Source organism: Protomyctophum bolini, assembly GCF_963924005.1.
Source record: "Protomyctophum bolini genome assembly, chromosome: 16".
NCBI classification, from domain to species: domain Eukaryota; kingdom Metazoa; phylum Chordata; class Actinopteri; order Myctophiformes; family Myctophidae; genus Protomyctophum; species Protomyctophum bolini.
This window is the reverse complement of record NC_137877.1, coordinates 13,481,738-13,496,611: the sequence shown is the minus strand read 5'-3', so window position 1 is coordinate 13,496,611 and position 14,874 is coordinate 13,481,738. Positions and strand designations below refer to the sequence as shown.

The 14,874-nt window shown below is 44.5% G+C and overlaps 1 protein-coding gene and 1 long non-coding RNA gene across 6 annotated transcripts in view; one reads left to right on the top strand and one right to left on the bottom strand.

Moving 5' to 3' along the window:
* parp4 (poly (ADP-ribose) polymerase family, member 4) overlaps positions 1 to 14,669 on the bottom strand; it is a 34,128-nt gene extending 19,459 nt beyond the window's left edge. For 4 of the 5 annotated variants that reach the window (XM_080785060.1, XM_080785062.1, XM_080785061.1 and 1 more), the window contains exons 1-19: positions 14,565 to 14,669; positions 13,701 to 13,830; positions 12,730 to 12,904; positions 12,130 to 12,247; positions 11,494 to 11,572; positions 10,912 to 11,010; positions 9,245 to 9,397; positions 8,323 to 8,460; positions 7,308 to 7,487; positions 6,816 to 6,967; positions 6,330 to 6,461; positions 5,477 to 5,575; positions 4,598 to 4,781; positions 4,088 to 4,235; positions 3,509 to 3,599; positions 3,068 to 3,196; positions 2,459 to 2,576; positions 992 to 1,226; positions 251 to 390 (exon numbers count right to left, since the gene is read on the bottom strand). In XM_080785060.1, coding sequence (XP_080641186.1) covers positions 251 to 390; positions 992 to 1,226; positions 2,459 to 2,576; positions 3,068 to 3,196; positions 3,509 to 3,599; positions 4,088 to 4,235; positions 4,598 to 4,781; positions 5,477 to 5,575; positions 6,330 to 6,461; positions 6,816 to 6,967; positions 7,308 to 7,487; positions 8,323 to 8,460; positions 9,245 to 9,397; positions 10,912 to 11,010; positions 11,494 to 11,572; positions 12,130 to 12,247; positions 12,730 to 12,904; positions 13,701 to 13,829 — 2,499 coding nt within the window. In that variant the 5' untranslated portion in view covers position 13,830; positions 14,565 to 14,669. The remainder of the gene's footprint in view (positions 1 to 250; positions 391 to 991; positions 1,227 to 2,458; positions 2,577 to 3,067; positions 3,197 to 3,508; positions 3,600 to 4,087; positions 4,236 to 4,597; positions 4,782 to 5,476; positions 5,576 to 6,329; positions 6,462 to 6,815; positions 6,968 to 7,307; positions 7,488 to 8,322; positions 8,461 to 9,244; positions 9,398 to 10,911; positions 11,011 to 11,493; positions 11,573 to 12,129; positions 12,248 to 12,729; positions 12,905 to 13,700; positions 13,831 to 14,564) is intronic. The other variant, XM_080785063.1, reaches the window with a different exon arrangement.
* LOC308331010 overlaps positions 1 to 14,874 on the top strand; it is a 302,214-nt gene that overhangs the window by 27,223 nt on the left and 260,117 nt on the right. The window lies entirely within an intron of this gene.

The window sequence follows — 14,874 nt, the reverse complement described above, 5'->3', positions numbered from 1 at the left end:
AATGGGCAGGTTGGTGCCTTACATGGTTTCCTCTGCCATCAGTGTGTGAATGTGTGAATGTAATGCACAATTGTAACCTTTGTAAAGGTGCTATATAAATGCACCATTTACTTGTGCTTTTTAATGAACATGAATTTCAGGGAACCAATATGTGTATTGAAACATATATTATATATATATATATTTAGATGTCTGTTGTGTATGTTATTATATTAAGTTTCTACATTCAGTTGGTTCGCTCTCCATGTACCTGGGAGAGCAGGTCCATCAGTTTGCACTTCACATGAACGGCCTGTAGAGGGAGTTGTTGTCCAGCGCTGTCCAACAGACCTGCAGTCACCTTATCCAGTGGATTTTCACTGCTCCAGACACTGTCCTCGTCAGACACAACTGCACACACACGCGCACATGCGCGCGCACACACACACACAGACACACACACACACACACACACACACACACACACACACACACACACACACACACACACACACCTGTTATGCAATTGTGAAATCTATTGTTTATTAAATCCCTAGTTTGTGTATGCAATTATAAGCAAAGATCTTTTTTCTTTACTCCTAAGATTTCACAACATCTCAGAAGATTGCAAAAGATTCAATAAATGTCATAAGTAACCGACAAGCTCACAAGAGCCTGTAGATCGGTTTAAAATTTAAACCCACTTCAGATTATTTGATTCATCTTCAAAAATAATATAATAAAGATAATAAAGATAATAACAGATAATTGTAGGCCAAAACCAATGACTTGCCATGCAACTTCTTGCAACCAAACCGTTGCGTGTAGTTGCAAGAAACCAGAGTGTCGGGCCACTGTATGAGTCTAGGTGGACTGCACGTGTGTTTTGCCATAGATGCCATAGAAAGCATAGGTGGACCCCAGGCTAACCAGTGAGAGGTTTTAAGTTCACATCTGTTGAACAGTGTGAGTGTGTGTGTGTGTGTGTGTGTGTGTGTGTGTGTGTGCTTACTTGGGGGTTGTCCGGCGGCCATGGGCGGCTGCCCCATGCTCGGGGGGCCCTGGGGCAGGCCCGACGGAGGCATGCCAGGCTGGCCCATGCTTGGGGGCACCTGGGGTAGCCCCGACGGAGGCATGCCAGGCTGGCCGGGCATCATGCCCTGTTTCTGAAGCCGTGTCCGCCTCTTCTCCTCCAGCTCCTTCTGGATCTTGTAGATCTTCTCATGCAACAGGTGGTAGTATCCCGCCTGGAGGTCAAACAGCAAACAGAGAAAAGGAGTCAAGCGAGAAGCAAGTCCGTTAAACCCCATTCAGGACGGGAACCAACCTTTTGGGTGTTGAAGGCATGTTCACGGGTGCACACAAGTGGTGCGCCGTCAATATGTTTGGTGCGCGGTAGATCAAAGGCATGGAAGCGCATTTGCGCACCCTGAGAGACAGGGATTTAGAGAATGCTGACAGGCATTCAAAAGGAACTCAAATGACATGTTAACGTCCTGTAAGTAGACTTAGAAATAAAACTAGTGTTGACTAATCATTACAAGTGGCTCTTATTTTGATGAGGCAGTTTCTGCACATGCAGGAAGTCCGTTTCACTTGTAAACAAGCTACGATGGATGAGCTGTCAAAGTGCTAGTCGCTAAACCACGTTAGCGACCATGTTTACAATATGAAAACTGTCACTTAGACAGGAAGCACCCTATGATCCGACGGACCAGTGCTCCGAAGGAGCAATGGTCCGAGGTGCGCTGGGGGTCGGGAGAGGGTGGGTGGTTAGGTTTAGGTGTCTGCCCCGGGGGAGGTTAGGGTTAGGGTGAGGGTTTGAGGTAGGTTGTCGATCGGACCAATGGACCGTCGGCATATTGACGCGGACCCCACTTAGACAATGTAGGTTACACACACTGGAATTAAACATGGAACCTGCAGGCAGCATTAGGTGAGTAATTCATCTAATGAAGCCCTTATCGCAATATAAATCATATTTATCAAATGCTGAAGGGTAGACACAAAACACTGCAGTGTACAGGATATATAGCGACAGAATGGAGGAGATTGGGTTCCATCGCACAGTCGCACAATGTCGCATTCAAGTAAAGAGTTTGCTCCGCTGATCTGGAGTCAGATATAAAGTGGTAGGTTTGTTTGTGTAGACAGTAGGCTACTCCCATTAACCTACCAGGTTAATTTATGCATGTAGGCTAGCTACTTTACAAAACCAATTGGTAAAGTTGTAGCGATCTGACACACACACACACACACACACACACACACACAGGTTCTTACCCGGCTGTTAGCGGACTCGTACATGTCGCCCTCTACTTTAGGTTCTTACCCGGCTGTTAGCGGACTCGTACATGTCGCCCTCTACTTTAGGTTCTTACCCGGCTGTTAGCGGACTCGTACATGTCGCCCTCTACTTTAGGTTCTTACCCGGCTGTTAGCGGACTCGTACATGTCGCCCTCTACTTTAGGTTCTTACCCGGCTGTTAGCGGACTCGTACATGTCGCCCTCTACTTTCCGCGCGTAAGCCACCAGATTCTCCATCTGTCGGTCCTTCAGCACAGCCGGGTCTGGGGTTGGGAAGATGGCCTGTAAGCTGCTCATCCAACACACAGGGAATACAAGAAACAAAGTCAGCCGGGTCTGGGGTTGGGAAGATGGCCTGACTCCAACGCTAATTTATCATTCACTCGCCAAGCGAATAACCCATTCTGGAAGCCGGGAACCCCACTTTTTTAAGCATTACGTTATACTTTAGCTATTGAAAAATAGCAGATCTACAAGCTTACAAGCTTGTAGCGCCGAGTGGCGCGCTAAAATCGCAATAAATTTGGCGCAAATCTTTGATTATATATTCTTTCAGAGGGAATATCTTTAACTCAAATCTTTGCTTCTGGGGGCGGGGAGGGGTCCCTGGAACAACATATTTTCAGATGGGGGTTCATGGCCAAAAACAGATAATTCTGGGGGTCCTTGACATGAAATAGTTTGAGCACCACTGACATAGAAACATAGGTTTCTCTTTCTTCAGGTCTAAATTGGATAATCCCGTTGGTGGTTGGTTTCTCTGTGGTGCAGCAGACTCACAGCTTGTTGACGAGGTGGTTACGGAGGTCCTGGGTGATGTCTTCGTGCCAAGACTTCCTCATGCCCGCTGCAGAGGCCGGGGTGGCCGTGGGCATGGAGCCCAGGCTGCCCACACCGTCGTTCATTAAACTGAAACAAAGACATGGAAAGAAACAAAGACAGACATATTAATTATAAAAGGCACCGAAAAGACGACTTTAGGATGGTACCCCCCCCCCCCCTCAAATGACGTCACATTGTAGGCTCTACAGAGCCGAACCGACTTTTATTCGGCTCTAAAATAGGAGTATGAATCGGCCCTTAGTTGCTCCGAATTAACCTCAAATAAAAGTGACTGAATGCGAATGTAAAAAGGCTTTCCGAGATACTGGCCATGATATGAGTTTCCCTTCTACAAAAAAAAGAAAAAAAGGTCTACTAACCTCTACTAAGTCTACTAACCTCTGTGCATTGATGGAATCTGGTAGTAGGCTGGACTGTTGGTTAGAGGACGGCACGCCAAGTCCACCATTCACTCCCATGGGGTTCCCTCCTAGATAGAGAGAGAGAGAGGTTATGCATTTGAATTACTGATAACAATGTTATGAAATTGTAATAACTACTGCCTAATGCAGGGTTCCCCAATTAATTGCGCGTGCCGAGTCGGCACTCGCGAGGTCGAGGTCTTGCCCTGAAAAAAAGGCTACTGACCCCCATTTAATGCCATTTATATCCCCCCCCCCCCGCCTGGAAATTCTTCCAGGGGCCACAAGGGGGCTCTCCGCAGGCCACAGATGGCCCGCGGGACGCTAATTGGGGAACCCTGGCCTAATGTATGCCTAATGCCTATACGCCAACTACGTGATCACCTAGGGCTAAGGAGTTGCATTGGTGTGACATGTCCTTGGAACTGTTTTGTTGCAAGGAGTTGCATTGGTGTGACATGTCCTTGGAACTGTTTTGTTGCAAGGAGTTGCATTGGTGTGACATGTCCTTGGAACAGTTTTGTTGCAAGGAGTTGCATTGGTGTGACAGCCTTACCGTCGGTGGCTGCTGGGCTGGGCGGAGGGAGCTCGGAGGAGGTGTCCACGCTGGGATGGAACTCCTTCAGCCGGTCTCCTTCAACGGTGAACCGAACCACGAAGCTCAGCTTCACCTGGTCGCTACCGAACACCACAAACTCATCATCCTGTAATATATAACACACACACAGCTCAGCTTCACCTGGTCTCTACTACCGAACACCACAAACTCATCATCCTGTAATATTTAACCTGGATATGTTGAGGCTTGATTGGGTTTCATGAAAGCAATGCCACGTTAGTTACCATGGAAACTAATGATGTGGACGTTCACACCGTTTCACAAATCGCACAGTAGGACTCTTGACCATACAAACATTTCCAGTAACAGACTCTATTTCTCACTCTCTCTCACTAGATAGGAAAGCCAACTCCACACACCCCAAGCATATAGTACACACATATTTACACAATCTGGAAGCTCAACGTTCCAAACAGCACACACCCACACCCACGACCACAAGCACACCTGGAACTCAGACGGAGTGTCGGGGGTCCGGCGGACCCCGTGGACACTGTGGTAACCTTCCGGGGCCTGGTGGAGGCTGGGGTCCTTGTGGTGCAGGTCCCTGCAGTCCCCCAGAGCCACGGCACACACCAGCAGCAGCCGAGAGCCGTCCGTCTCACTGGGCTTGGAGTACTTCAGACTGGTGCTGTGGACGGAGAAGATGGAGACTGACTGAATGAAGACCGTCGGCCGGCCAGTGGTTTTCTAACTCTTTTTTGGCTAAAGCAGGGGTATTCAACTGGTGGCCCGTGGGCCGCATGGGAGCCCATGGAAGATTTGTATTATTAAAAGAATTGAGGGCTAATGAAAGTTACACGTATGGTATGGTAGTCCGGCAGCCAATAGTTTTTTTTATTGGCCTAAAATATTGTCTATTTATTTACATGCATTCATGAATCCACTTGCTGACCGGCTGTCAGCATTGAGCAAATTTTTTATAGGCGGATATAATTTTATTGTTTGGTTGCACTCGGGTGTTGAGCTCTGAAAATAGCATGTCTACGAGCTCACAGATCCACAAGCTCACAGATCTACAAGCTCACAATGCATCACGCTGTGATGCATTTTCGGCTGTAGATCGGCTATTTTCAGCATGCAACCACGTGTAAAATCAGGCATCACGACGCCATCAAGCCCGCCAAAACGCATTTTGTCGACAAAATCAACTATAGATTTAGTTAACTAAAATCTTGTGATATGTAGTCGACTACAACGAGACTAACAATAAAAACATTTCAGGTGACTGAGATATGACTAAAGCAAAATTAAATGTTATGATTAAAACTAATTCAAAACATTTCTGTCAAAATCAACACAGATTCTGAACCCTGCTGTTCTGACCTGACGGAGTCACTGAAGTAAATTCCACTGCCCAGGTCCCCGATGTCTGTCCTCTCAATCCCATGATGCTTCACTCCAATGGTGGGCAGCAACAGGCCTCTGGACAGAGAACAGTCAGTCATACTGTACAATACAACAGCAATCACTGGGTATAAGCAATCATTTTTACTGGTCGACGTGTGCGTGTGTAACTTCTATTACTATATTGTCAAAGCCAAATGTCCCCACAAGTATAGTAGAATTTGCTTGTGATGGAATTTTCCTGTCCTCACAAGAGAAATTGCTGTTTTATAAAAAATAATAATAAAGAAAAGATTGAGGTTGTAGTTAGGGTTAGGCATTTAGCGGTCATCTTTAGGGGTTTGGGTTAGGCTTACTCCGATTGATACTTGGTTGCAAGCTCACAACACATCTCACCGAGACGTGTGGCCAACTGGTGATATTGTAGATTGGCTACGGTATTTCCAGCTACATAGATCCTGCTGTTTGTCTATTTTCGGTGGTGAGGTGACCACCGGAGCTGTAATAACGTGGAGCGGTGGTGAGTAAAAACAGAGAGAAGGGCTGGGGAGAGGTGGTTTGGTCTTCACCACGGCTCAGTGACGTCATGTTGTAGTTTGGTGGTCACCTCACCAACGAAAATATAGACTGTGAATAATGCTTTAGGGTAACGAGACAGTCAAGATAAATAAATGTGTGCATGCTCATCGAGACAGTCAGGATAAAAACAATGTGTGCGTGCTCACCGAGACAGTCAGGATAATAAAAGTGTGCGCGGTCACCGAGACAGTCAGGATAATAAAAGTGCGTGCTCACCGAGACGGGCAGGATAAAAAAAAGCGTGCGTGCTCACCGAGACAGGATGCCCACGAAGCTGCTGGGGCTGGAGGCATGGAGGAGGAGCCTGACGTTGCCCAGCTCCTTCCTAAACATATGTAGCTCCGCCCCTCTGCCGACGCGCAGTATCTGCTGGACCTGCACGTTGCTAAAAGACGGACATAAATACCAGAAACAACAAAAATAGTGTTGTACCCTGCCCTTTTTTTCTTCTTTCTAATTATTTGTTCTGCCCAATTTTCTTTTTATTGTCATGAGTTGTCACCATCCGAGTTGTCTTTGTCCGAGGCTTACAGGTCATTAAATAAATACTTTCTGAAACGTCTATGGGAAAAATATTGATGGGAAATTCTCTTCTGGGCCGCTCATTGGAGGTGGGACTGTGACACTCTATTCGGGAACAATGCAAGTTAGAGAATATAGAACTTTTAACAATTTTTCAAGCAAACAAATGCACTTAAGATATTTAAGCACAAGGCTGTTTTAATAGGTGGCACATTACCTGTGTCTAAGCAGAGTGCTGACGCCCTTAAACTCGACGCTGTCAGAGGGAACGTTTTCAATGGCGCACCTCAGGGCACGGTACTTCCCCAGACAGGAAGGGGAGGGGCTTCCAAAGGTCACTTCACTCACGTTCAGTACATCTCTGATCAACTTGATGAGGCAAAAAGTATTGTAACTAAGATTACTGTGATAATAATAATAATAAACTTTATTTATAAAGCGCTTTTCGAAAACAATGTTCACAAAGTGCTTTACAGTGTCAAGGGATAACCAACAACAATCAAATGAAATGCATAAAATAAACAGAATAAGACAATAATAGAACCAAAGCATATACTGTACATACAGTACATGGACATGATAAAATGAGCAACAAGATAAATCTAAGGAAAGGCTTTAATGTACAAATATGTTTTCAGATGTGAATACTTATACGAATATAAGTAGGGTCTCAGAAGTGATCTGACATGGATGTATATGTATGAGTTACCTGACACAGGTCCAGTTTGTGTGATATGATATTGGCGTTATTGAACAGTTGGTCCTTTTCTCTGTGCGGAAGAAGAGCGTAGAAGTCCTCTGTGACCGAGCGGATTTCTGACACGTCACTGAACGAGTTCTCCTTCACCTTCTTCCAAGCCTGAAGCAGCAGACCTTCTGCCCTGCTCACCTGCACACACACACGCACACACACACACACACACACACACACACACACACACACACACGTGAAATGCAGACAGGAAGACATAAGACCATCACCATGTTGACTTGTGGCGGAGATTTTTGTCTCAAGAGTTATGTGGGTCCTTGAAAATAAAACGTTTGAGAGCCAGTACCAGTGGACTCCCTATAATGTGCCATCCATAGTGTCGTAGAAAATAGTGTCACACACACATTCTGAAAGACTGGAGACTTGATATAAGTAATTGGGTCGTATGATCAAAATAAGAACATTATAATGGTGTGTAAAAACAAAATCTAGAATTAAGCGATATTACACGAGAGGGTATTCTTTATCATCATTAATGCACGCCTGCGGTAATATTGCAAATATACAACAGTTGCCCTTAAAACTATATGATAATCGCTTATAGAGTAATGTCTTGCAGAAAACAGCGAGTTGAGAAAAGAGGCTTGAAAGGATCACTTCTGTGGTCTCCAACATTACACCTAGCTACAGTACATGTTTAAGCATGTATTTCATATCTACATGTCAATTTCAGCTCTGATATTTATTTCAGACATGCTCTAGTATGTGAAGAGTCTGCCTGTGCTATTAACTCATTTTGGGGGAGGAAGAAATACGTTTTTCTCCTCTGGTGAAAATCTGGTCACATGTGTCCGTGTACGGACATACAGTATCGATGATCCCGGCATAAGACACAGTCATACAGTATGGATGATCCCGGCATAAGACACAGTCGTACAGTATCGATGATCCCGGCATAAGACACAGTCATACAGTATGGATGATCCCTGCATAAGACACAGTATGGTCTCACGTCGTTGAGGCTGAGGCTGGAGATGGGGACGTTGAGAACGTTGCCCAGGCAACCCAGGGACTCTCTCCACAGCAGCTCCACGAACACGCCCACTTCCTGTGACACGCCGCCCGTGTTCAGCTCCTCTTCCAGACGCAGCTGTCAAATATTATAGAAGTGTATGTTTGTACGTCTCTAAAATGTTCTGATGAATTGAAAAAGGTGGACCCTGTTGTGAACAATTGTGATGCTTTATCAGTGTGTCGTCCACAGTAACAGTTGTGCTTTCATGTGAAATGTACCCATTCTGCAAACTGTTAATAAATACTAATCAATCAATCACACACAGATTCCAGGTGTCAAGTGAGTACAGTTGACCTTCCATTCATTTCACTTTCAGTCTGTCTAGTCTGAGTCGTTAAATAAAATGAGGTTTAGTCTAGCATAAAGTCATTAACCCATTTTGGGCGGGAACCCCTTTTGGTGTTTTAAACATTAGGTTATAATTTAGCTGTTGGAAAATAGAAAAATCGTGAAAATGTGGCACAAATCTTGGAATATATAACGTTTTTAACTCAAATCTTTGCCCTGGAACAACATTATTTTCAGATGGGGGTCGTGGCTAAATACAGAAAACTCTGGGGCTCCTTGACATTAAATAGTTTGAGAACCACTTATTAGAGAAACATGGGTTTTTCAGAAAACGGTCATGATTCAGAAGACATTCATAGAATCCTTCCCAGATCTAAATGGGTTAAATTAAATGTCTACCCGTTCACGGCAGTTATGGGCTGAGAATAAAGCTCGTTTTGACAAAGAAATCTGGGAAAAGAATCTGAGATAAATCCCTTTTTACATTTTCAAATCACATATGGGTCAAATAGAAAAGAACATACAAAAATGAGTATTTTACCCCTCCCATGCCCCATCATCATCATCAGACCTGTTTGAGTGCAGCAGAGAGCAGAGGCTGAGCCTGAGGGTGAAGGGTGTTGGTCAGCGAGTATCCAGCATCCAGGAGATTCTGCCTCAGCCTCTGGTAGATCGGCACAGCCTCCTCGGACGTGGAGGCCAACAACACCTTGTCCGACGCCACCTGACGACGCAAAGAGGATATAGATCACGCACACAGTGAAGTGCAGTACATACCTAGCCTGGGTGTTTTGTCACTTCGCTAGTCAGTCTGGAAAGGGTCCCATGTCCAAGGTAGGTGGGACATGTAAAAGGGTGACGTCAGAAATTTTCAGTAGCACCGAAGAGTCGACTTTAGGACGGTACCCGCCCCCCCGAACCTCAAATGACGTCACATTGTAACTGAACCGACTTTTATTCGGCTCTAAAATAAGAGTATGAATCGGCCCTTACAGGTCGGACGTTATTAAATGCGAGTCTGCTGCCTGCTGGCCAGACTGAGTAGCGAGGGACAAAACAAATCCACGGAACGCAGCGAATCAGGCTGGAACCCAGGCTAGTGAATACCTACCCTACACTACATTCCAGCAGCGGAGGGGGATGTACCAGACTAGAGGGTAGCACGGGTCCACCCGGAACCGAATAGCCGAGAGCCGAGCCGAGAGCCGAGCTGGTTCAGGCCCAAAATATTGACATTGACTTGTCGGTTCCAATCCTTCTCGACTCCGTTTCGGGCCGGATCCAATCCTTCTCGGCTCCGTTTCGAACCGGATCGTATCCTTCTCTGAACCGGACAAGTGTTGATTTTGACAGCAAATCCTTATTAAGTTTAGTCATAGTCTTTGGAATAAAGTTTAATTTTAGTGGACTAAATATCATAAGCTTTTAGTCGACAAAATCTACAGTTGATTTAGAAGACTAAAATGTATTTTGGCAGGCCTTGATGGTGTCATAATGATTGATTTTACACTTGGTTGCATGCTGCAAATCTACAAGCTCACAACGCGTCGCATAGCCACGTCTAAAGCGACTTGTGTGCATGCGCAATCAAGATGGCGCAGTCCAGTCTTATGGCTAACAACAGATAGCCTAAGCCATCCGAAGCTAATATGAGTAGCCTTTCCACTAGATCGGATCAAAAGATTTTATACAACTGAATTAACGTAACCTACTGTGTTTTGGCGCTTGCCGACAATTAACGTAGGCTACATTTTTTGGAGGGGAAAGTGTTATGGTCACATACGTATAACCCCCTATAAAAGAAATTCCTCAATACCGACAGCCGGTCAGCAGGTGGATTCATCAATGTATATACAGTATTATATATATATACACAATCAATATTTTAGGATAAAAAAAAACTATATACCAAATTTCCCACGCCCCCAGTTGCTGGACTATGAGAAGAATGTAAGTAAGCCTTGCCGAGCCATGAGGCCCATAGGGCAGGAGACTATCTCCTGTTTCTGTAGCATGAGGCAGCTTGATGTACTTACACCCCCTGGACATGACCCTAGTATGTTGCAGGGACTTACCCCAATCCAACCCTTGATGCTGAGTGCCAAGCAGAGAGGCACTGGGTCCCATTTTACAGTCTTTGGTATGACCCGACCGGGGATTGAACCCCAACCTCCCAGTTTCAGGTCGGGCACTCTAACCACAAGGCCACTGAGCTGGTATGAGACATAAGCCTCTCACCTTGGATCCTTGGAGGACCTTCCTGACCACACGGTAGCTCCGGCCCTCTTCTCCTGAGGCACTCTGCAGCTCCACTACGGCCCACATGTCCTCAGCCTCCTGTCAGCAATGCATATCGAGGTTATATTTCCCAGTAACATCTTGCTCCATATCAAGTATGAGAGAACATCCTATTGTTCTATTTACAGAACAATAGGATGTTCTGTCATACGTGATATGTTCGCAGATGTACATGGTTATATAACCACGGTTACTGTGTAACCTTCAGTTTATTACTATATGATCATTACATTATATGATCTTGTGTTGTATTTCCACACACACACACACACACACACACACACACACACACACACACACACAATTGAAATGATTGAATTGGTCATGCACCCTGATTTATACAGTAACACCCGACACCCGGTTCACCAGCTCCCAGGTTTATAAAACAAAATTTATTCAGCAGGTACTTTGATCCCCAACCATGTTGGAACTCACAGAAGCGTCACCCTGAGGCCAATACAAAGGGACTATATAACTGTGACAGGCCAAGCAAAGCCGAAGCAAATTAACTAGATGCTTCACCTTTTCTAATATGGAATATTTGGCCACTTGGAACTCAGATGGGAAGGTTGGGACATCACTTAGATTTTCCGTATCCCCCCTGCAAACAGGAACGTTTAGATGACAGGGTTATAATATCAGACACATATAGCTTTGCAGTTTGCACTCATCCTTTTGTGGCAAAACACCTTTTGTTTTATGACAAGTGTACACATGGACAAGGATTGAAGAAGTCAAGTTGAACTTTCTTTGTCGAGTACATTTTACGCATGCATGGGAGCTCAACGTGCTTCACAATGAAAACATACAGACATAAAAGGAAAAGAAAGAGGTTTGATATAGAATATCATCGATGTCGAGTGGAAACCTTTCATGTCCAAGAACGTTACTTTTCTATAAACGTGTTCCATTGGATCGAATGTAGTTACTGTTTTAGTCACTCACAAACTCTTGTTAATGTTTCATTGGTTAAATATTTCTAAAACCCACAGTAGAAGTTGAATGTTCTCAAATACAGAAACTTTAAGACTTTTTGGTCAAAGATATTGGTCAAAACAATTTGGTAATCAATAAAACAACAAGATAGGCCTTCAGGAAACCACAACTCTTAAATGTGTCGCTAGGTATGACAGCTACACCAAACAAAACAATACACACTTGTGCTGGTCCACAACGTTAGCAGTTTCCCGCTGATGGCCTGCCTTTGCTGACTGACTGACGACGTCGACAGTGTTGGACATCTCAGAGCCCCGTTTGCTTGTTGTCACATACGACGCTGAAACACACAGAACAGCAGCACCATTAGTACCAGTAAAGGCTTATTCATAACGTTGAGCGGTGGTGAGTAAAAACAGAGAGAAGGGCTGGGGCGGTGGTTTGCTCTTCAACGCGGCTCGTGACGTCATGTTGTAGTTCGGTGGTCACCTCACCACCGAAAATCCAGACTATGAATGAGCCTTAAGACGCCCTGAGGGCGAGAAGCGTGCACGCGTCCGCCTGGGTGACGGCAGACTGCTGGGCGAGCACTGGCGCTTTGGCATGGGGGGGGGGGGGGGGGGGGGGGTCAGCACATCAACATATGGAATGAATTCTGTACTGGCCATATATGGAGCGTGTCTTGAGGGTTACAGGGTTTGATGAGGTCCGATCAACATATGGTATGTCAGAGATCTAAGGGTGGCAGAGGGCAGGGTCTTGAATGTACAGTGTTTGATGAGGTCTGGCCATAATGGCTGGGACAGTGTAAATGTGACATACCTGGCTGTGAGGCTGGACTGGTGTCCAGTTGGTGCGGGCCAACGGGCAGGAGCACTCCCCTCTCCACACAGCTGTAAACATAGTCCACAGCCACCACTGGAGTGTGGTGCTTCTGAATGCTCCGCAGCCTGTTGGAGCTCAGGCTGGACACGCTGCTGGCCACCACCAGAGAGCACTGTGGAGGCCAGTGGTTCAAGGTTCAAGGTTGTAGCCTACTTTATTGTTACATCTTGTGTACAGATACATAAGAGTAAGACTTATTTTATATTTTTGTTTGGCTTCCTTCAGACAATGCATCAGCAAATATATAATTTATTATAATATAGCAGCAAACAGCAAGAGTAAAAAGAGTAGCATGTGTACATGTGCATGTTTTCCCTGTAGTAGCAAAGTTAGGTGTGAACAGCTTCACAGTAGGTTATGTTCCATATATACAACACATTTACAAATGAGTGAGTAAGTGAGTATATAGTGAGATGTAAAAAATATTAATACATTAATAATAATAATAATAACCAGATGCTCACAGGAGGTAAAAAGGGGACTATAGTAAATACTAATAGTGTAAATGTTGCGGGATCAAGACATTAAAAAAATTAAGTGAGTGGCAAAGTGAGTTTAAACATCGTTTAATGCAATCATATTGGACTTTTCTGTTTGGATGTATGAGCTGTCAAGGCCAGGCACTCAGTAGGCGTTCCCGCATAACTTCCTGGTTTGATGATGATGTCACGTGCATACCCCAGTCTATACATTATGGATTAACCACTTAAGCACTATTTCAACAATAGTGAAAAGGTGCATTTACAAAAACAATCTTGTGACACGTCATATTTCCATATATTGTACATATATTTATTTTGAAAATGTTTAAAAAAAAAGCTCTGGTGATCCATTATTGTTTGGGCAGCGCTAGTGGTGTAACTAACTAACCTAGCCTATGATCTGTGTGTCCGTCTCTGGCGTCTCACCTGTTTGTTGACCACATAGGAGATGCTTCCTCCATGCTCTGTGAGGGTCAACGCCAACCTCTTCTTCTCCTTATGAGGCAAGGTCTTCAGCTCCAACACAATGGAGCACTTCTCAAACAGAGGAGCCATGCTGACAACACACACACACACACACACACACACACACACACACACACACACACACACACAGCAGGCTTTATGACTCTGCCTTCCTGCCTTGTGTATATAGCTTGTGTAGAGTAGAAGACAATGTAAAGGCATATATGAATGTGCACACAGAGAAGCCTGGCCCTCCCCACTATGGAATGCAAAGTGGTGATAGTGCTGGGAAGGGAAAATACAGGAGTAATTTTCCTGGTATTTTTTCATATAGCCTAAATAAAAAAGGCAATATATCATGAACAGTAACATATTTTCCTACTTTTCTTTTGAATAGTCACTATAGTAAATACACATCAATGACTGAATGTTAATAAACATCAATGACTGTACTTGTATAACCTCTGAAAATGCAGAATACAACTTATGGGACACTGATATCATCACATGACATTATTTGTAAAGAAGACAAAGTCCCATTGTATGTGTTGTCACCTGGCTGGCACGCCCAATTAACACCAATACATTTAATAAAGCAGTTTAATATCTCTGTCTGTTTGAGTGTCTCTCTCTCTCTCTCGCATCGTAGGCTATAAGATAACTAACTATATATCAAACTATTAAACTATTCACTGGAAGACAATCTCACATCTGTCTCGCACAAATTAAGTATCGATCAGCAAACAAGTTACAAGTCAACCACCCGGTAAATGACACCACAGCTAAAGACTTTAACATGAATGACATAATAACAAACTAAAGTACTTGTTTGTAGGGCTTCCCGGACTGCTGTCAGGTGTTTTTTTTTCGATGATTTCGCAGCGAGAAAAACGCAGTCACTTCTTGAAACAACAGTCGACACTTCTGTTTCTGCTGTCTTCCTGGTTTAGCTTTTAGACTAGTATATTTACCGTAGAGTATATATACTCTAAGATATTTACACAGCGACTTGTAGTTTGCATATTCGGTCTACGACGGATACGGAAACAGTCTATGACTCGTAGTATGTTGCGTCATAGAGTATTAAAGATATGCATGGGAAATGACCGGATACAGTAGGGCGGGCTTTAATAAA